The following is a 20709-nucleotide window of genomic DNA, read 5'->3' on the forward strand; positions in this document are numbered from 1 at the left end:
TCTTCAGATTTAGGAAAATGCAAAGACACTGAAGCAGAAATTAGACTTACACGGATTGGTTGAGTTCAATCACAATTCTTGTTAAAAAAAAAAGCTCTGTTTTCAGGAAAGTACAATACAGCGCTGGGCCCTTCAAGAGCGGAAAGTCTCCATTCAGAAAAGGCAGAAGTCCAAGGTTGTTAGATCAGTTTTATATTCAGTAGCACATTGTGGGCCGAGATTGATGGGTGATGAGTCTTCGGGGTGGGGCAAGTTCGAAGGAGAGTCTGCTTCCATGGGAGTGGTGCTGGTTATGGGCGATTCGGTGTGTAGGTGGGGGGCTGTTGGTGTGTGTGTGTGTGGAGGGGGGCTGTTGTCTTCCCTCCCGTGTTTCGGCCTTGGCGATCATCTTTGGTCGAGTCTTTAGGTGGCTCCTTCTGGCACCTGCTGGTTTTATCTCCACGTGACCTTCCTGTGAACATTCTTCTCCAATCTTGGACATACACTGTCGTACCTCATTCTTTTAATTTTGTCATTTTGTACGAAAGTGTGTTCGCTTTTGGCTGTGACATCATTAATCTATTGCTGTTCTTTTGATACATCATGTCTTTGCTTAGTCTTAGTTTAATTATGCTTCCAACCGTATCTTTTCTTTGTTAGGCAAACTATTTCCCTCTGTGCAGAGCGTTCAGTAGTAATAAAAAACTGGCGTCTAGCATTAGTCAAAACATAAGATACAATCAAGTACTGAACGGTCAAGACGACTCTGGCCGTGTCCATGATTCAGAGAAAAAACATCAGGCATGCATTACACAGTTCCTTAAGGGTCATTAAGCTATTTAGGCAATATATCAAAAGTCATTTGTTATTTCAAAGTGCTCAGAAATATATATCAGATCATAAAGTTATAAAAACCTTTTGTTAGAGATTTGTTCACTCAAACAATATCTTGCAAGAACCACACGGGAGACAAATAAGTCCTTTTTGACACCTGCAGGTGGAGAGTTCACTCACTCCAGAATGAAGTCTGAACCCTTGTTCCTGCGAGGGGATATTTATTAAGAGAAACAGAGTGGGGGTCAGAGTAGACAAATGGCCGAAGCCCCTGGCTGATCAAAGCACAGCAGGGGGTCCTTCACGATGTTGTGTGAACAAAACAACTTTGATTGCTTCCTCTGCAGCTAGTCAATCAGTTCAAAAGATCTTAGCACTTTGTTCTACTACTTTTGTTAAGACAGAACAAGCGAGTTTAATTATTACAGGTTACATTCCAACATAATCATAGGATCAAACTAACCTGAAAACCCTAACATCTCCCTCCTGATTTATCATATGATTATGCCACCCCAAACAACAAACAATGATAGCAACACTATCCAGTGAAGATGAGGCATTACCTCAATACCCCAAATCAAACTTATTGTGTAAGCGAAAAACCTGCTGGCCAGATGTTATTAGCAGGAAAATTCTTACACGGCCCCGTTGCCACAGGCGACCAGAATGCTATCAATAATAAAAAAATAAAAAGAAAAACACAGAAACAGTACATCATTGTATCCATCACTTGCGAAGCATTTTCGATGGTCAAACCATCAAGTTTCTGTAAAACATGCTCAACAGAACAGCATCTACGCAATCCACGTCTCATTATCATTATCACATCTGTCACGTCTAAGAAGTTGTATATGTGCTCGCGTTTTCGTCAGCTGATGATGGACTAGTCTGTAGGTGTGTTCCGTCACACACACTGGCGCACACGCTCGTGTCCAGTTGGCGGGCAGCATCGGATAAACCTTGTGACCACAAAGCCACCAGCCATTCTGTATGAAGTATGTTCCGTTCGATGGTGTAGCCATGTTGGTTGGAGAGCCCTTACACCTTGAAAACGGCTCTCTCATCCTGGCACACAGCGGTGATGTCCAAAGCTCCCATCCAGTTCCCTCCTGGAGAGCAGTCGTCGTCAATGCATTTGTGGGTCCTGCAACCTTGGATGTGTAGTCAGCAAGACTTAGAATGGTCCCTCCTGTCGTGGCTGGCCCAGTTCCTTCTTTTGATGACTTTGATGTAGACCCAGTCTCCTGGATTGATGGGGTTGTCGACCTGTGAGGAGGAAAGATCAAGCGGCAGTAAATTTGTCTTTGACACAGTTTGAGCGTCCTGATCATATAATCTGCCAAGGACTGCTCTTTATCTGTTGCTTGCAACTCTCGTAGTCAATTGTCGTGCCCATTTAACTGGTAAATAGGAGTGTTTGCGGGAAGAGTTTGAACACCTCCTAATGATTCCCTTTAACCAAAAACTATTTATGACAGGGGCGTTCCCATTTATTGCCTCCTGGTTTAAAAGAGATTGTCTTACCCATGCCTTCTTTCTCCTCACACGCTCGCACCCACACAGGGTGTGAACACACACACACACACACACACACACACACACACACACACACACACACACACACACACACACACACACAGAACACACAGACAAATAGATTCTAATCCATCTCTCATGTAGCTTCTTTTGATAGAATCTCCTATTGGTAACTGTATAGCAGACGTTTGAGCATATAATCCCATACTCTGCTCTCTCGCTTCTACTTTTTCCTGTCGGTGCAGTCGTATGTGGCCCCTATTGCAGTCATTGTCTTGTTAACTGTCGCCGTGTGACTCCTATGCATGATTGTGTGAATGTCAAAAATTGAACGTACCTAACTTTCTGACCATCCAACCTCCACTGTGGTACAAAAAACCTTACTATTGTATTGAGTAGGTACATTGAGCAACCTAGCTCCCTCCTGACTGCCAAATGTCCTGTTCTAAAATTTATATAACTCGACCTCTACGTCTTAAGCTTGATGAGCCAAAATATCAGATCTTGCTCTTGTTTCCTACCGTTTTAGCCTATTTGTTTTATCCAAATCCGTTCAATCTCTGATTATAATGCTTTTCTCTGTAGCCCTACGTATTTTTCAAATTTTTATTTATTTATTTATCAAATCTCCTCAGTTCTGTCAAACTCAGTGCACAATGAATCTCCCTTCCACTTTGAACCAAGCTTCACCAAATTTGGTAACGCCGTAGCAAGGAGTGCGATTTGGTTGTCGGACACTCCAAGTCCATATCTTTTTGCTGCACTTCACCCTCTCAAGTTCGTGTTCTTTTGTCGTTGCTTCAGAGCGACCCCATCCATCACTCTTGAATGAGTCCATTGTTCAAATGAGTCAATTTTCATCATTGTGAGTTCCTCCGCTTTTCACTGTCTTTTCCGTCCCCGAGGATGTTGTCTGTCCTCCGGAGTGTACTTGTCCTTCTCCAAGCACAACAGCAGTCTTTTCTTGTCCTTCGCCAAAGGTCAAAGGTGCTTCAGAGCCAGGCACCATTTTGTAGTTGTTCACGGCTGCAGGCGAAGTCTCGGATTGGGTTTCAGGGACCCTGACACTGAGAATGACAGGCTGGGACATCAAACTTGTAAGACTATCTCCAAATGTAGCTGCTTCCATCAATTTGCTGGTAACGTTTGTTTACCAAACTTCAAATTCTTCTAATAACAGCGGTCTCGTTTTTATATCGTAAATCCTGCAACTCATCCTATTTTTGAGCTACATTTTATCTATTGTTCCAATTTAATCGGACAGTATGTTGTCTTCAGTATCATTATTGAAAATCAACTCATCGAGGTCTGCTTTCCACATCAAGCCCTGATCTGTATGTCTTGACCTCTCACATGTTATTGTCATGCTTGCTCAAAAATGTGACTTCGAGTATGGTGCTGTGAATTCTCAATCTCCCCAATGAAATTGGATCCCACCTCGTAGTTCTTATCGTTCTCATGTTCCTGTTAGCCTGCAATTGTCCAAATCAAAAATGTTTTTTTTTAACTGTCTTTCTTTTGAACCTCTAAATCTCCCGTGTTGCTAACCTATCTACACCAGAACAAAAAAAAAATTTACCACAGTATAACACCAAACGTATTCGAAAATTCATTGTCATAAAGTGTTGTATTCTTACTATCTTCCACTATCTGTCCTACTCACTCCCTCCTTTTGAGGCTTGGCAACGCCCATGCCTCACACCTTGACAAACTTTTTGGGAGAATGCGTTCTGTACTACATATGATTCCATCATCATTTAATTTGACTTTCTTTCCAAAACGCTTCTCAATTTCTCAGTTCACACATCTTCTACATGTGTTACTGGTTCTCCAGTTTTTTCTCTAGTTAATTATCAATCCAAAAGCTACGTGTTTCTTTCTAACATTCAACCTGCTCAAAATCACTCTTTCATCAAAGTCGCTCTACTAATTTTCTATAGTAGTCGCCAACGACTTCAACCATTCAACCTTTCATTCAGGCAATCATTCATCAATGCTCATCATATGCATCTCACACAGTCTCCAAAAAGGAGTCATACTATCACATTGGTCCCAATTCATCCAAGCTCACCACACAGCATTCATATATCATTTTCAACTCAGGTTTCCTGGTAGAACAATCCACCAGTCCAAAAAAAACTTAACTAAAACAAACAACTGGCAAATTAATCTGAATTTTTTCTTTGTTTTTAAATTTGAAGAACTCAATCTCTCAGATTTAGCTTGCATTTAGAATTTTGTATAATCTTATAACACAACCAATCAATTATTCCTATTAAATGTAGCATTGCAAAATCTTAAATTCACAATTTAGCTTCTTCCAATTCCTGAAAGCATGTTCTGTCGTTTTTTTTTTTTTTTTCCTTCATCGAATTTCTCATGTGAGCTCGACACTTAACATGCACTAGTGTGGATTAGTTTCTGCTCGCAAACAGATTTCTCTCTTTTCCTCTCATTTTTATTTGTCAAAATTGTTTCTGTTCTGCGGTGTAAATTGAATAGACAACAGTCTAGCAAATTTCTTTATATTAAAAGTTTAGCCAATCTTCATCAATTTGGGACTTTAACTTTAACTTTAACACATACGCACACACATGCACAGCTCTCGCGTGCAGAAGGTAGGTCTCAGCAACAATGATTCGTCACAGGCTGGCCATTTCCTGTGGTCGATCATGAGCTGGTCCCTCCCATGCACACGAGGACAGCACATTCTAATTTTATTTATTTATCTTCTAGAAGCAAGTTGCATTTCTTTACCACTTGATTTGCATATTTTAACTTTAGTGTAACACAAATTGAGCTCTAGTCATTTGTAATTTGGGCATACAAACAGCATTGTCATACTTCTTGGATGGACAAGACTTCTAATAATCTAAAGAAAATTCTAATAATCTGACAATGACATGTTTTGCTGTCATATGGGCATCTATTCTTTCTTTCTCTGTATGAGCATGTTTTGCATACAATTAAGAAATCTACTTGCCATGAACCTCTCATCTCAAAGAAGAGCAGAGCAAGAGATTTACTATTCTTATTTCCCATCTTAATTTTAGTAGTTTAAGGTTTTACAATTTTTTTCAAATTTTTTTTCTTTGAGGATCCTCAATGCAGGTTTAAATTGACCTTTCAACAAATTACTAGCCTGTATTAATGCCGTGGATCAATGCTAGAACTGCTATTTAGTCAATTTATCCTACCAGTCACACACTCAATCACACAAGTTATCCCTGCCTACGCGAAGTCCTCCTTTTTTAAAAAAAAGGAGCTGCTTCATCCAGTGAGGGGACTCTACAACACCTGGGAACTAAAGACAACAGTCCTTGTCCCCAGCCCTGCCAACGCGAAGTTGTACTCTTTAGAATAGTGGTCGTCAAATAATGAACCACGGAGGTACTGAGATTTTATAACAGTTTGAGAACCACTGCTCCAAAAGAGACACCTCATCCAGAGGGGGACTCTACAACACCCCCTCCTTCCACAAAACATACTTTTTCCTGTGCACTTCTACCTTTTTACGCGTTTCACAAACAACAACACAATCACACAGCTTCAGGCCTTTAACTTACTTGTCACCTGGTTCGTTGCACTGCCGGGTCCCGTCAATCCACCTCTGTCAGACGAAGGCAGACCTAAGATGCTGGCCCAGCGAAGAATTTCCTTCCCAGGTCTTTCTTTACCAGGTCCGGCTAATGGACGCTGGCCCGTCGACGGTGTGCAGCGCGTCGTCCTCCGTCAGCCAGATGATGGGTATGAGGGTCCCGGGTTTCGGCACCAAAATGTTAGAGATTTGTTCACTCAAACAATATCTTGCAAGAACCACACGGGAGACAAATAAGTCCTTTTTGACACCTGCAGGTGGAGAGTTCACTCACTCCAGAATGAAGTCTGAACCCTTGTTCCTGCGAGGGGATATTTATTAAGAGAAACAGAGTGGGGGTCAGAGTAGACAAATGGCCGAAGCCCCTGGCTGATCAAAGCACAGCAGGGGGTCCTTCACGATGTTGTGTGAACAAAACAACTTTGATTGCTTCCTCTGCAGCTAGTCAATCAGTTCAAAAGATCTTAGCACTTTGTTCTACTACTTTTGTTAAGACAGGACAAGCGAGTTTAATTATTACAGGTTACATTCCAACATAATCATAGGATCAAACTAACCTGAAAACCCTAACACCTTTCTCATCACCACTTATCAAAAATGTCTAGTTATGTCTTCTTTATTGATTTGGTGTGTAGGTATAATTATATGCTTAAAATGTTTCTTTTATTTATTTAATATGTGAATATACTTGTCTGCTTATGTACTTTATTCAATGAGGTTTGAGCATATCTGTTTTTGTAGCTAGGCAGGACTTTTTCTATTTTCACCCCATTTCCTGCACTATATATATATATATATATATATATATATATATATATATATATATATAAATTTAAATAGGAATTTTCAATGTTCATTCATCAACGACATTGACAATGAAAATACAGTAGTTTACTTTTCTATTTACAGTACTATACCGGCTATTGTGATTTTTTTACAGTAATGCTTTGACTACTGTGTTTTTCACTGTAATACTTGTCCTACTGTGATTTTGTCATGTTTAACTGTAACAATTACAGCAAGCTAATGTAAAAATCATACACAATAAGGTCACTGTGTTTAATACAGTAAGTAACAGTAGATTTCACAGCCATTTTTAACAGTCGACATTGACAATAAAATTACAGTAAGTTTACTTTTCTATTTACAGTACTATACTGGCTATTGTGATTTTTTTACAATAATGCTTCGACTACTGTGTTTTTCACTGTAATACTTATCCTACTGTGATTTTGTCATGTTTACGAGGTGTAACTAACAATTACAGCATTCTACTGTAATAATCGTACACAGTAAGGTTACTGTGTTTAATACAGTAAGTAAATTTAGATTTCACAGCCATTTTTAACAGTGCAGCGCACCGGCGAACGCGCAACCGTACACTGTAAAAGATTTACTGTAAAACTTACAGTAATTAACTGGCAGCAATTAACCATTAACTGGCAGCAATTAACCAGTAAATTACTGTAAAAACATTTTACAGTAGAAGTACTGTATTTCAAACAACAGTTAAATACTGTGATTCACAGTATTAGATGCATTCTGTATACTTAAAAAACAGTTAAATACTGTGATTTCAATTGTATTTACAGTATTAGATGTATTAACTGTATACTAAATAACAGTTAAATACTGTGATTTCAGTAGCATTTACAGTATTAGTTGTTTAACTGTATACTAAATAACATTTAAATACTGTGATTTCAGTTGAATTTACAGTATTAGATGTTTTAACTGTATACTAAATAACAATCAAATACTGTAATTCCAGTTGCGTTTACAGTATTAGTTGTTTGACTATACAAAATAACATTTAAATACTGTGATTTCAGTGGTATTTACGGCATTAGATGTTTTAACTGTAAACCAAATAACAAATACTGTGATTTCAGGTGCATTTACAGTATTAGTTGTTTTACTGCAGAATAAATATCAATTAAATACTGCGGTTTCAGTTGCATTTACATTACTGGTTTATTTACTGTACAAACAAATGAAGCAGACATTTTTTAACGGTATTGTATATGGCAATGCAGTACTATTAACAGTAGGTAATAAGTAATCATTGTAAATTAAGTTTCACCCGCCGCAGCAGAAAAATATAAAATAACGACACAATAACGACCGTCGTACTGTCTCTGCTATTGCTTTAGTAAGTTTAAAAAAAGACCATCTGGTCAGTTAAAGTTACTGCTATCACAAGCTACCTAACAGTTAACGTTACCAGTAGCTAGCTCGTCTGCCCTCTCTTTCACGATCGAAAAACAGCTCTCTCGGAGCCGTTTTCTCTGCCATACTGAAACAAATGAACACAGACGACGCAAACACATAGAAACGCAACAAAAAACACACACATAAGACAAAGCCTTGTCTAAGAAATGCTGTCGGAGCAAGAGGTGCAAGTATTGTGATCGCGGTTTGTCCCGTTTACTTTGAAGTGATTGGCCATTCGAAGCAAGACCGTTGAACTGTCTTGATCCTCATTGGATAAATTTATGTCAGCGCATGCCAGGCCATGTCCGCCAGTGGAAAAAAAAAAGGGAAAAAACTTAATGTTGATAAAAAAATTCCATAGTAAGTCATCATGAGTTAAAAGTCATTATGATTATATGATAATTATATGATAATTATTGATTTGATGTTAGATATAAAATATCTCATAATAAAATCAATATATCTATATACATATACCTATGTATACATATATATATATTTAAAAAGAAAATTATATATATATATAGAGAGAGAGATATATAGACATAGATATATATCTATATATCTATATATATATAGATATAAATGTTCATTCATCAACGACATTGACAATTTATGTCAGTGTCTGTGTGCTCGCCCCTCCCTTCCTGTGTCTCTCAATTTATGTACTAGTCACAGCCTCTCGTGACCTGTCGCGTGCATTTAAGTCCTGTCTGCGTGTCACTCCTTGTCGGATTGTTCTCGTCTCTTGTCTGCAGTCTGTTCTAGTCTTGTTTTCTCTTTCTGTTCTGTTATTCATGTCCATAGTCGAGTATCTACAGTTTGCCTTTGAGTTTGCTCAATAAACCCTGGTCCAAGCTGCATTTGGTCGCCCTGCTCCGTCCGTTCCGTGACAGCACAATCTGACCACCATCAGCTCCCGCTGCGACGCCCGATCCCCGTCCGTCGTCCGAGCCTGTTCCAGCGCCGTGGGCTTCGCGGCCGCCATCGGACTTCGCTCACGCGACGCCGGACCCTCGGCAGCCATCGGAGTGCTTCTGGCGCCAGCGGCTCTGCGGCCGCCGCCGGACTTTACTCCAGCGACGCCGGACCCGCGGCCGCCATCGGAGTGCCTCCCGGCGCCATCAGACTCGCGGCCGCCATCAGGCTCCACCCCAGTATCGCAGGACCCGCAGGCGTCGCCAGACTTCAAGCCAGCTGCGCCGGACCCGCGATCGGCCCTGGCACCACTCCCACTGCTGCGGCGCGTAATGGCTCTTGCCGCTGCGCACTGCCCCGCCTTCCGAATGCCGCCAATTGCGGTACGGACTTGCAGAGTTGCCGCCGATTGCGGTTCGTGTTCCAGAGTTGCTGCCGATTGCGGTTTGTGTTCCAGAGTTGCCGCCGATTGCGGTTGTGCTGTTGTAAATTTTAGCCGGCATGCGTCTCTGTATGTTGCCTTAGAAGGCCAAGCCGCAGCAGTGGTATTACCATAAGCTATTTGTGCTGGACAGAGAGGCTTTAGTTTCAGTAATGTATAGGGACTTAGAATATGGAAGGGCCAGTTGTCCGTGACCAGGGAAGAGCCAAGTTGATGGCCTTTTAGGGTCAACGAAAACAAGTATACTGAGACTCGAATCGCAGCTGTTATTCAAAGCGATGAGATCAGCTGTCTTGCCAGGTATGAAAGATGGGATGCCTGGCAGACAGAAGGAGCAGCTAACATCTTTGCTGTTGGGCCACTCGAATATTTGGAGAAACTTCACTCTGACATCGGTTGAATAAAATCTTTTCCCAATCAGCCGTGTGTCACTGAAGTGTTCCTTCTCTGAGCCAGCCATCTTCCACCAAGTATTTTTTGGAGACCAGCGGAGCAACAAAGACAATTCACCACATTTTTGGCGTCACGAACAGGATTTGTGTTCTCCGGGGGGACTCCTTTCTGCACGAGCATCCAGCGGCCGGCTGGCGGGCTGTGTTTGAGGTGAGATGCTTTTGCTCACAGTTGCCGCGCCATGCTCGTTCTTGGGAGGGGGGTCCCCGAGAAGGACAGTTAGACGAATCTGATGTGGCTGTGGCTGGCTCCAGGGGGAAGTTGTCTCTCCTAGTCAAAAATTGTCATGTGACTTTTGAAGGGGGGAGTGGCCCCTAAACAAACGGCAAAAAAGTAAAATAAAAACAGAAAAAATTAAAAAACAAATAAAAATGGAACAGTAACAAAAACTTAATGGGGAAGGTGCACAGCTGAGTGAGTGACATGTCTGGTGAGAATGATGAATGAGAAAAAAAGAAATGCCCAAAGGAAGAGGCACGTGAAACAGGTTGTCTGGGACATCGCTGATGGGCTGTCATGAGAGAAGAATAATAGAAAGTCCCATAAAACGTGGACTTTATTTTGGCGAGAGATCCGGTGGAGGATACAAAATTTAGCTGTGTGATTGAAGCGGAAACACAGATACGATTGAACACTGTTGCGACAAGAGACGTGCGTCACCTAGCCCCCGGAGGGAAAATGCCTGGGACAAGCCGGAACACTGCAACCGCACCCAATGGCCGTACGGGCCGAGTGCGATTGATAAAATCTTTTCCCAATCAGCCGTGTGTCACTGAAGTATTCTTTCTCTGAGCCAGCCATCTTCCACCAAGTATTTTTTGGAGACCAGCGGCGCAACAAAGACAATTCACCACAGTGTTCCAGAGTTGCCGCCGATTGCGGTTCATGTTCCAGAGTTGCCGCCGATTGCGGTTCGTGTTCCAGAGTTGCCGCCGATTGCGGTTCGTGTTCCAGAGTTGCCGCCGATTGCGGTTCGTGTTCCAGAGTTGCCGCCGATTGCGGTTCGTGTTCCAGAGTTGCCGCTGATTGCGGTTCGTGTTCCAGAGTTGCCGCCGATTGTGGTTCGTGTTCCAGAGTTGTGTGGTGAATTCTCTTCGATGTTCTGCCGGTCTCCAAGATCAAACGGTGGATAGGTGGCTGGCTCAGGGAAGGAAAACTTCAGTGACACACGGCTGATTGGGAAAAGATTTTATTCAACCGATGTCAGAATTGAAGTGTCGCTCTCTAGTCTTGTATCCCCCCCCCCCCCCCCCCTTACTCGGCCGCACACACACGAGGGCTGCTGGATGTCCTCTGACCCCCCAGCCTGCCTTGTTGATTCTAACCAAATGGCCGATTCCTGTATCCTGGTGCCAGGAAGTCTGCCTTCCTGGCCCAGGTGTGATCTGGTCACCTCTAAACTTAGAAGTGAAATATACATTGTATGAGACCTAAATAAAAATACACCACATGTTCCCCCCTATGTGACACTCGAAGTGGCTCGACAACGGTTCGACCAGAAATGACATCGGTAAACATCCAAAAATCTTCCCCCAAACATTTTATGGTTTCCATCTACAATTTGGACCTATTTGTCTCATCCTAAATCACGCTCAAGGCATGCTACTTAAGGTTACTTTAACTAGGAAAACTCAACCTAAGTTAATATCAAATTTCTCCCTGACAGCAATCTGAGGTTTCTCAGGAACAACACACTACCAAGATTGAATTCCCCCAACCCGCTTAACCAATTGACGCCGACCGCACCCTCCTACAGTGCTCTTTTAATCATGCCATCAATTTGGAGAGAAAACCTTGCTGTGCCAAAAAGTTGCCGGACCACCGTCCAAAAAACCTCCCCAATCTAATGACGAGGAAAAAGAGGGAGGCCCATTCTACACCCCCCGAGACCCTCCAGGTGAGGGGAGCTCCGGCACACATCACATCCCACAAAGCGTAGCATGAGCCCCAAAAACAGTAATGCCCCCCAAACACAAACCAGCATTGTCATATCGTAAACACACCACAAGGCAAAGAAATGAGGTAACATAATGAATTAAATAAACACGGCCAAACAACGAGTTAACATAGTGAGGTATATAAAAACGAATTATCAAAACATGCAAGAAAATTAAAGCCCCCATCGCACTGCCCCCCTCGCATGTACAAGCGCGTGCAGATGTGAAATCCAGTCCACTGAGCCGTCAGTGGTGAGTAGCCCTAGACGGCACTGTCCCGGGCCGGCTGTCCGTTCAATGTCCTTCTGTTGCCCATGACGGCCGTTGAATCCCGTGCAAGGCCCCGGTCAGCAGCCAGGCGACCTACGACAAGCAAGCGACGTTAACAGTGCAAACATGTGGAGTCATATTGGTAAATGCAGCAGCGCAGGCCGGACGTCCTCCCGGCCCCGTCGGCCACCGCTGGCGGGGCAACACAACCCAATAGCTCCAGTGTTACCGGCCCCCTCAAATAATTCTTTGGCGATGATGGGGCAACGAGGAAAAAGCTGTGTCAATCGTCTCGTCGAAATCTCATCAGAACCCCCGAGGGGTCCTGACACCTACCCCTCTTTTCCAGAGGCCCACGCGGTCCCTGAAACAAACAAGCGAACAAACAAACAAACAAACAAACAAACAAACAAACAAACAAACAAACAAACAAACAAACAAACAAACTTAACACCCCAGGACTTATAAATCATTCCCCTCATTTCTCGTCGTGCTGACAGCTAGATCCCCCCAGTTACAATGTAAATTCTACCCGTTCCTGGTAGCCTTTCCTGCCACAGATGTCACTGTCTCAATCACATTGTCATCTCTCTGAAGTCCCGTCAATCATGTCACTTCAATCGCTCTTTCCCCGTCCAAATGCTATTTTCCACCCCCAACTTCCTTCTTCAGTTTAAAGATGCGTAGCATTCTCAAACTGGTACCACTCACAACACTGTTGTTCCCTTGATCTGTACATTTATGTATCCATCCGTGTCTTATGTTCGAGCCACCTCACTGTTCAAATCAGTCATCATTCTGAAACAACGCTCATGTAATCTTTCCAAAATGGTACAACTACTCAAGTCCTTTCAATATTCGTTATGCAAACTAATCGTCCTAAAATGTATAATTAAACATTTGTCCTGTAATAGCAGCTTTAATGCAGTCACACGTTCAGAAATTTCCCCTATTCCTTGTTTCTGCACCCGTCTTCCTCCGACATTCAATGACCTTCCAAACTTTCGTTGTGTATTGTGCCACTTTCCATTCCCTAATCGCTGTGTGATTTGTCGTTCGTGCTTTGTCATTGAAAAACCTTAAACCTTATTGTCACTAGAGTGTTACCACGCTTTGCATCCATTCCACGTTGTTGTCTCCCATTAACTCCCTTTCTTTCAAGATGCTTCTTCTTCTCCTTCCATCACTGCTTGTTGAATTCTGGCATGTCCTGTTAAAGCTTAAAAAAAAAAAAAGTGAATTTGGGAAAAAAATCTTTGAATCTCACAATTCTATTCACTAGTCTATTCACCCATTTCTATTTTACCACTCCCCCTTTTGACACATTCACCCAATGTGTCATTACGTATCAAAAGGAACCTGCAAAGTGTCCCCCCTCATCACCACACTCATCGTAGCCAGGCCCGCGGAACCTCTAGCTCCCATCTGGGCCCCGGGACTGTCACCCCAAGTCCCTGAAAATTGACTGTCCACCACACACTCGGCACCACAAACAAAAATCATCGCACTCCTGTCAGTGAGCATATAGCCCTACTGACAGCGGAACATTTGCACACACAAAAACTACACAGACATCAAATATCAAAATAAAAACAGTCATAAAATGAATCCTGGCGCCTGCAGATCATGTCCTGAAAACCGTGTCATCAATAAATTCATCATAAAAACCAAAAGGGCAAGGGTTAACATATTCTTGTAAATTCAACACAACTTTCCACAAACGCAATCGACAACCTGCAAAAACGAAAACAAGTTACGCAAACAACGCGCAATCCGCTCCTTGGCTGGCGGCTGGTGCTGCAAAAAATCAAGTCATGCAGAAAAACAAAGCAGAGCGTGCTCTTGTCACAAGCCAGCTCAAGCGTCAAACATTTGGTCACTGTCCACCTAGTCCGTCACCTCGTCGGATGAGCCCAAAGTCGTCACACGTCAAATCGTCCAAAGTCTTGATGTTCGATGCTAGTTCTGTCTTATCTGACCATATCACTGAAATGGGCCTTCTCCATCGAACCATTTTGTTGTCGGTGGTGCCCCTGATTGATCATTGAACCATGGTTCCGGTCAAAACTCATCACTTACCAGTTCCAGTCTCTCCAATCTGTACCGCCCCTTCAGGTGAGAGGAATTTTATCCTCAATTGTGATCACATCATCCCAACTTCAGACCTCTCTGACCAATCATACTGCGCACACAGATTCATAGACGATCACACACGCATGCAACCATCTCCACAGTCACAGACACACTCATTCGTCACTATCACTCAGCACTCATCCCACACTACGCAAAGTTAGTATGTCAGTGAGCAGGCAAACATTGACTCCTAAACGTAACTCTTCTCATTTGGTCATGCTCGTCAACCAGACCCATTTTAAAATCTCCAATTAAATTTTCCATAAACTCGTCAATCAGATTCACCGCAAATTGTCATATATGTCTATCTGAGAGGCTAACTGTGGGGTCCACGTTTTGGGGGAGCCTCCATAACCTCAGATTGCTCCTACAAACTCGATCCCTATTACTTATCCCAATTAAAATTCAAGAAAGAGTAGTCAGACCACTCCCTCTGACCTCTTACTTCATCCTTTGGCTCCCCCCTGTTTCCTGTTGTCAAGCTCAAATATGTTTCTGTCTGCTTCTCTTCATTGCCCCACTTGGCGAGTCTCACTGCCCCCGTTTTTCTTTTTTTCCTAAAAATCCTGACTGTCACACCGTCCAGCACCTCTCCCTACTTCCTTACGTCATCGCCTATTACCACTCCTTTCATCCACTCACTCGCGCAGTCTGCCCCCCTCTGCAAAGCTGCACACAGGGGGCGCCAAGCCCTCTCCCTTGAATGAGCAGTTTTTCATGTAATTTACGTCATTGCTGTCCAAATCTTCTATCCTCAATCTCCCTTGCTGTCAATCCCTGTTAAAATGCCAAAATGTCCCCATTCCCACTCGCTCTAATCCTATCTTTGACAATGGAGTCTGCCCTTATCAAACCTCCGAAAATCTACGTCCTCCTGTTATCTTCACATCCACCTCTTAGTACTTCTTTTGATAGAATCTCCTATTCGTAACTCTATAGTGTACTGTTTAGCATATAATCCCTTACTCAGCTCTCTGGCTTCTACTTTGCCATGTCGGTGCAGTTGTAATTGAGCCCTATTGCAGTCATTATCTTGTTAACTGTCGCCTTGTGCGACTCCTATGCATGATTGTGTGAAAGTCAAAAATTGAACGTATCCAACTTTCTGACCATCCAACCTCCACTATGATGCAACGAACTTCTATCGTATTGAGTAGGTACATTGAGTGACCTAGCTTCCTCTTGACCGAATCCTCTTTAGTCCAAATGTCCTATTCTAAAATTTATCTAACTCGACTTCTACTTCTTAAGCCTGACGAGCCAAAATATCAGATCTTGCTCTTGTTTCCTACCATTTTAGCCTATTTGTTTTATCCAAATCTGTTCAATCTCCGATTATGATGCTTTTCTCTGTAGCTCTCACATTATTCAATTTTTTTTTTAATCAAATCTCCTCAGTTATGTCAAACTCAGTGCACAAGGAAGCTCCCGTCCACTTTGACCCAAGCGCCACCAAGTTTGGTAACGCCTCAGCAAGAAGTGCGATTTGGTTGGCGGACACTTCATGTCTCATGTGTCTTTTGCAGCACCTCACCCTCTCAAGTTGGTGTTCTTTTGTTGTTGCTTCAGAGCCAACCCATCCATCACTCTCGAATGAGTCAATTTTTTTTTAATGAGTCCATTTTCAACATTGTGAGTTCCTCCGCTTCTCGATGTCTTTTCTCGTCTCCGAGGACATCGTCCTTCCTCCAGAGAGTCGTTTGCCCCCTCCAAGCACAAAAACAGTCTTTCTTTGTTCTTGCCAAAGGTCAAAGGTGCCGCAACGCTAGGCACCGTTTTCTAGTCGTCCACGGCTGCAGGCGGAGTCTCGGTATCGAGTTTCAGGGATCCTGGCACTGAGAGTGACAGACTGGGACGTCAAACTTGTAAGAGTATCTCCAAATACAGCTGCTGCCATCAATTGGCTAATAACGTTTGTTTACCAAACTTCAACTTCTCCTAGTAAAAGCCATCTCATTTCTATATTGTAAGTCCTGCAAACTGATCCTGTTCTTGAGAGACATTTTGTCTGTTGTTTTCTTATTTTCGATTCTAATCCCTTCCTTCTTCTAATTATTTGTGTTGGAACCGCTGAGACCACTCCTTGCTCCATGTGCATACCACATCCCCCCAGGGAATTTACTCCCCTGGTCAGAGGTGGTCAAAAGGGGGGAGGGGGGGGGCAATAGGAAAATGTTCAATAAAAATAGAAAAAAGAAAAAGGCAAATAAAAATGGAGAAATAACATGAAACTTAATGGGGAACCGTGAACAGTGTGACATGTCTGGTGTGAACGATGAATGAGAAAGAAGAAATGCCCCGAGAGAGGGGGCACGTGAAACAGGATAGGATGTCTGGGACATCTCTGATCGACTGTCACGAGAGTAGAATAATAGAAAAAGTCCCATAAAACGTGGACTTTATTTTGGCGACAGATAAATTTTAGCGGTATGAGTGGGGCGGAAGCACAGATACGATTGAACACTGTTTGCGACAAAAGACGTGCGCCACCAAGCCACCGGAGGCAAAATTCCCGGGATGTGCTGGGATGTTGAGATCGCACCCAATGGCCGTACGAGCCGAGTGCGATTGTTCAGATGTTCGGTGGTGGCATTTGTCTCTGTCAAGGTCGCACAAAAAAAGGAGGCTTGCAGCAGACCGCGATTGGCAGAGCGGAGGAGTAATTAGAGTTAGGGCTCGGGTAATTCACACATTTCTTTCTACAATACAACACCTACACACTGATCCGTTGGCAACAGTCTCTCACCTGGTCGTGAACGGGAAGTTGCGTCACTGACTCGTTCGTGTCTCGTTTTTATGTTTTAATGGGCAATTATAAAAACAAGGAATAAAACACTAGAGAAGTTTTAACATAAATGTTCATTAAAATAATAATAATAAATACACGACTCGTTCGTGAACGGGAAGTTACGTCACTGACCCGTAAAGTCCCGCCTCCGTCTGTCGCTCGCTGCTGATTGGTCGTTCGCGCAGATTCACGAATGAGTGACAGACAGCATTGCTGCTATGCCAGCCGCCACACGTTATGCTGACATTGATGTTTTAATTTTGTATTTGTTGGCTTGTAGTTATGCCGACATTGATGTTTTAATTTAGTATTTGTTGGCTTGTAGTTGATGGTGTTATTATACCGAATGTGTTTGTGTTTGAATAAAAGGTTGGAAAAACCCGTTATGCCGACATTTGGTATTTAAGGGGACACCCTTAAACAACGTAAAACATATAAAGCAGTTAACCAAATGTCAGATTTTTATGTTTTAGTTGGCAAATACAAAAGCAAGGAATAAAACACCAGACAAGTTTTAATATATAAATGTTTATTAAAATAATAATAATAGTAAATTTCAAACCAGCAATCTAAAGTAAAATTGCAGTAGATATATTGGATAACAATATGTAAGCGTATATATGCATACACGTTTTTTTAAAAACTACTATAAGTGTTATAAAATAAAGATTACGGTGAGAGACCCTTGCCAATGTGGGGAGGTGTGGTAACGATTCGGTTAACGATTCTTTTGAACGAATCATTTGAATGAACAGATTCTAAAGATTCAGTTCACTTAAAAAACCTGGAATGCACATCACTACCACGGATTCTTAATCTCTAGAAGCATGTTCTCTTTTTCAACTATTACCTTGGGGGATACGCCGTCTTTAGAATCTCCCGCGAGTTCCGAAGCCAGATAGAACGATGAAGATTTATTTCTGTGCAAGTATTCGCGGCGGAAGGGACGACGCACGCCTGTACGAACACATCGTCAAGACACTCGGAAAGTTCGGGGAGGTTCTGACTGAGCACGTGGGCGACAGCGATCTGAGCCATACAGGTCAGAAGTCACATTTCCAGTCTTTACCCAAAGGGCACGTTAAGAAATTCCCTCGTGCAATATAGTGAGAGGCCGAATGCGCCCCTCATTCATCTGCCCCTCCCGGGTTTCCAAACGGTCCGAGTAAATCAATGCGCACTCGGGTTGTGTTCCTACTGCCATCACGGTAGTCGATTGACGGCAGGCCCAGAATTCCTCACTTTGGGGAATGAGCAATCAGAACAGTTAACAATACATTGTTGTGCCAAAGTAGTTACCTAGGGTGACCAGACGTCCTCTTTTCCCCGGACATGTCCTATTTTCTAGCCCCAAAAATCTGTCCGGGATTTTGTTCGACTGCCTCACATGCACAGTACATTGTCAATAGAATTGCCACTCTGTTCCATTTTACTCTATTCCAGGTTTCTCTTAATCGTTCGCAAATAAGTCACGCCCTTCTCCTAAAATCGACCCACCTTGCTGGTGTGTGTGTATTAGAAAGTAGGCGAGTGCATGCCAGCGAGTGTATGCAAACAATGCCGAAACGAAAATGCACCTTTACAGAGGAATAAAAAAAACAAAAAAAAATTGCGTGTTTTCGCCAGGGCTGTGATGCATATGAAGCCGAGTGCCTAACGTGCAAGGCGTCCTCGAAACGTCCTCATAAATATGAGAAGGTGTCCTCTTCTTCAGCAACCCAAATTTGGAAACCGATGCCGTACGGCAGACAGTACCAGCTTGTTTTAAATAAAAACATGAAAAACACACGTATCAGTATCCCCCCGACACCTGTAACTTTGCCTGGGAAGTGGGGAACCTGTTCAAATTTGCCACAGTACCTGAAAAGAACTCCAAGAAGGCAGAGAGTCAGTTTATGGCTAGGGCACATCGTTTTAAAATGAGAGGGGAGGGGCTTATTCTAACGGGTTGACATTCTAATAGAGTTCCTGTTACAATTTTTAGCTCCCCTCCCCACCACCTGTAACTTTGCTTGGTACAAAAGGACCCTTCAGAACTGAAATTCATTCTCAATCATTCATTCATATCAATTAATTCAAATCATTGTCATTAATGATTTCATCACAAAACGTGTTTTGCTTTTTCTTAAATGAACACTTCTTACATTGCCATAGTGTCAGCATTTAATTATTATGCATTGTCATTTTTAAACTAAATTAATAAATACAAAAATATTAGGTTGCTTTGAAAATATGTGAATAATAAAAATGGATTAATGATGATCACAATAAAGAACAGTCCACTTTGTAATATATAATTATCTGTAGCATTTATTAAGGAGTTATCATTGGGGTTGTTTTTTTTTGTTGTGGAATAAATTAAACAAATTAAATGTATTCTTATGGGAATATTTAATCCAACATACAACTATTTGAACATACAAAGTAGGTCCCGGAACGAATTCAATTCGTATGTAGAGGTTTGACTGTAAGTGGAGCCTGCTGGGGCTCCTCCCCCAGCTATTTTGCTACCAGAAAGACAAAACAATGCCTGGATCTGAAACTCTTCTCAACTGAGTCCAACACAACAAATCAAGACCGACCGAGCAAGTTAACGTAACCATGGAAAACGTACCAGACATTGCTGGTTGCCAATTCCTGTCCAGAAAGCTCGGCTCTGCTACGCTGCTGGTTCCTCCCGCGGTAACTTGTAGTAGTACGTCAGTGAAATGGGTCGCGGGTGCGCTGGAGCCGATCCCAGCTGACTACGGGCAGTAGGCAGGGGACACCCTGAATTGGTTGCCAGCGAATTTCAGGCAGTTATGTCAGCCGAACAAATACTTGGCACCACGCAACGACCAGCTTTTGTCAATCCTCTCTCGTTTGGCCGCAGCCAGTACCAGCTGCTGTCAAACGTGTGCACTCTCTCCATGAGTGTTTCCAGGAGAGGGGTTGGACGATGGATTTATTCACGATCGGGACTTGGACTGGCTCCGACAAGCTGACGGTGGGAATCAGCGTCCTTCTCGGTCCCTCCGCAATAATCGTAACTGACCTGACGTCAATGTGTTTTGCTTTTTTGACGACGTGGCGTGACAGTGGTGGTCGCCGAGGTGACGCAGCCGTCGCTGGGCGTGGGCTACGAACTGGGCCACGCCTACCTGAAGAAGAAGAATACTTTGTGTCTCTTCCGACCATCATCAGGATGCAGTGAGTGCTTGACTTTTCTTATTGTCTCGTTGCAAGTATGAGCAAGAAACACAGCACAAAGTCACGGCTATCTAGATAAATTTGATTTGACTCCGTTCCTGTCACAGAGTTGTCGGCCATGATCCGAGGAGCAGCAGACGGCAAGCGGATGTTGATTATGGACTATTCAGGCGAAGATGATGTGGACAATGTCCTGGAGCACTTCTTCAAAACAAATCCTCACTGAAACAATTTTCCTGCTCGCACGTGTAAATACTGAGGGTGTCCGTCCAATAGATTGTGCAAGTACATAGCGCTCTGACCTATAGCTTTTGATGTTTTTCCACACGTGTGCTGTATACACTGTGACTGGTTCCACAATGCATATAATAAAATGGTCATCCTCATCATTCTTATCAGTAACTGCCTACACAGTGTA

General features: G+C 42.9%; 1 protein-coding gene and 2 long non-coding RNA genes across 4 annotated transcripts in view; 2 read left to right on the plus strand and 1 right to left on the minus strand.

Annotated features, from left to right (window-relative positions):
• LOC148393599 (uncharacterized) overlaps window positions 1–10292 on the plus strand; it is a 35535-nt gene extending 25243 nt beyond the window's left edge. The window contains exon 3 of the long non-coding RNA XR_015860224.1: window positions 8969–10292. This is a non-coding gene — a long non-coding RNA (uncharacterized LOC148393599). The remainder of the gene's footprint in view (window positions 1–8968) is intronic.
• Window positions 10293–11722: 1430 nt separating this feature from the next.
• Window positions 11723–17512, minus strand: LOC148393600 (uncharacterized). Its single transcript, XR_015860223.1, has 2 exons — window positions 17061–17512; window positions 11723–13400 (listed from the first exon to the last, which is right to left on the minus strand). It is a non-coding gene; the product is annotated as an uncharacterized LOC148393600 (long non-coding RNA).
• A 348-nt stretch (window positions 17513–17860) lies between these two features.
• On the plus strand, window positions 17861–20680 carry dnph1 (2'-deoxynucleoside 5'-phosphate N-hydrolase 1). 2 transcript variants are annotated; one of them, XM_088384495.1, is made up of 4 exons: window positions 17862–18144; window positions 20026–20088; window positions 20181–20291; window positions 20399–20680. In XM_088384495.1, exons 1-4 carry the CDS (start codon window positions 18009–18011, stop codon window positions 20515–20517), a joined length of 429 nt encoding a protein of 142 aa, XP_088240621.1. In that variant the 5' UTR covers window positions 17862–18008; the 3' UTR covers window positions 20518–20680. The 2 variants fall into 2 exon arrangements, with proteins under 2 accessions (XP_088240622.1, XP_088240621.1); XM_088384496.1 differs by lacking the exon at window positions 20026–20088 and having other exon boundaries at window positions 17861–18144.
• Window positions 20681–20709: the final 29 nt, after the last annotated feature.

The sequence above is a fragment of the Syngnathus floridae genome, chromosome 9 (assembly GCF_059516105.1).
Source record: "Syngnathus floridae isolate MCC-2025c chromosome 9, RoL_Sflo_1.0, whole genome shotgun sequence".
NCBI lineage: Eukaryota > Metazoa > Chordata > Actinopteri > Syngnathiformes > Syngnathidae > Syngnathus > Syngnathus floridae.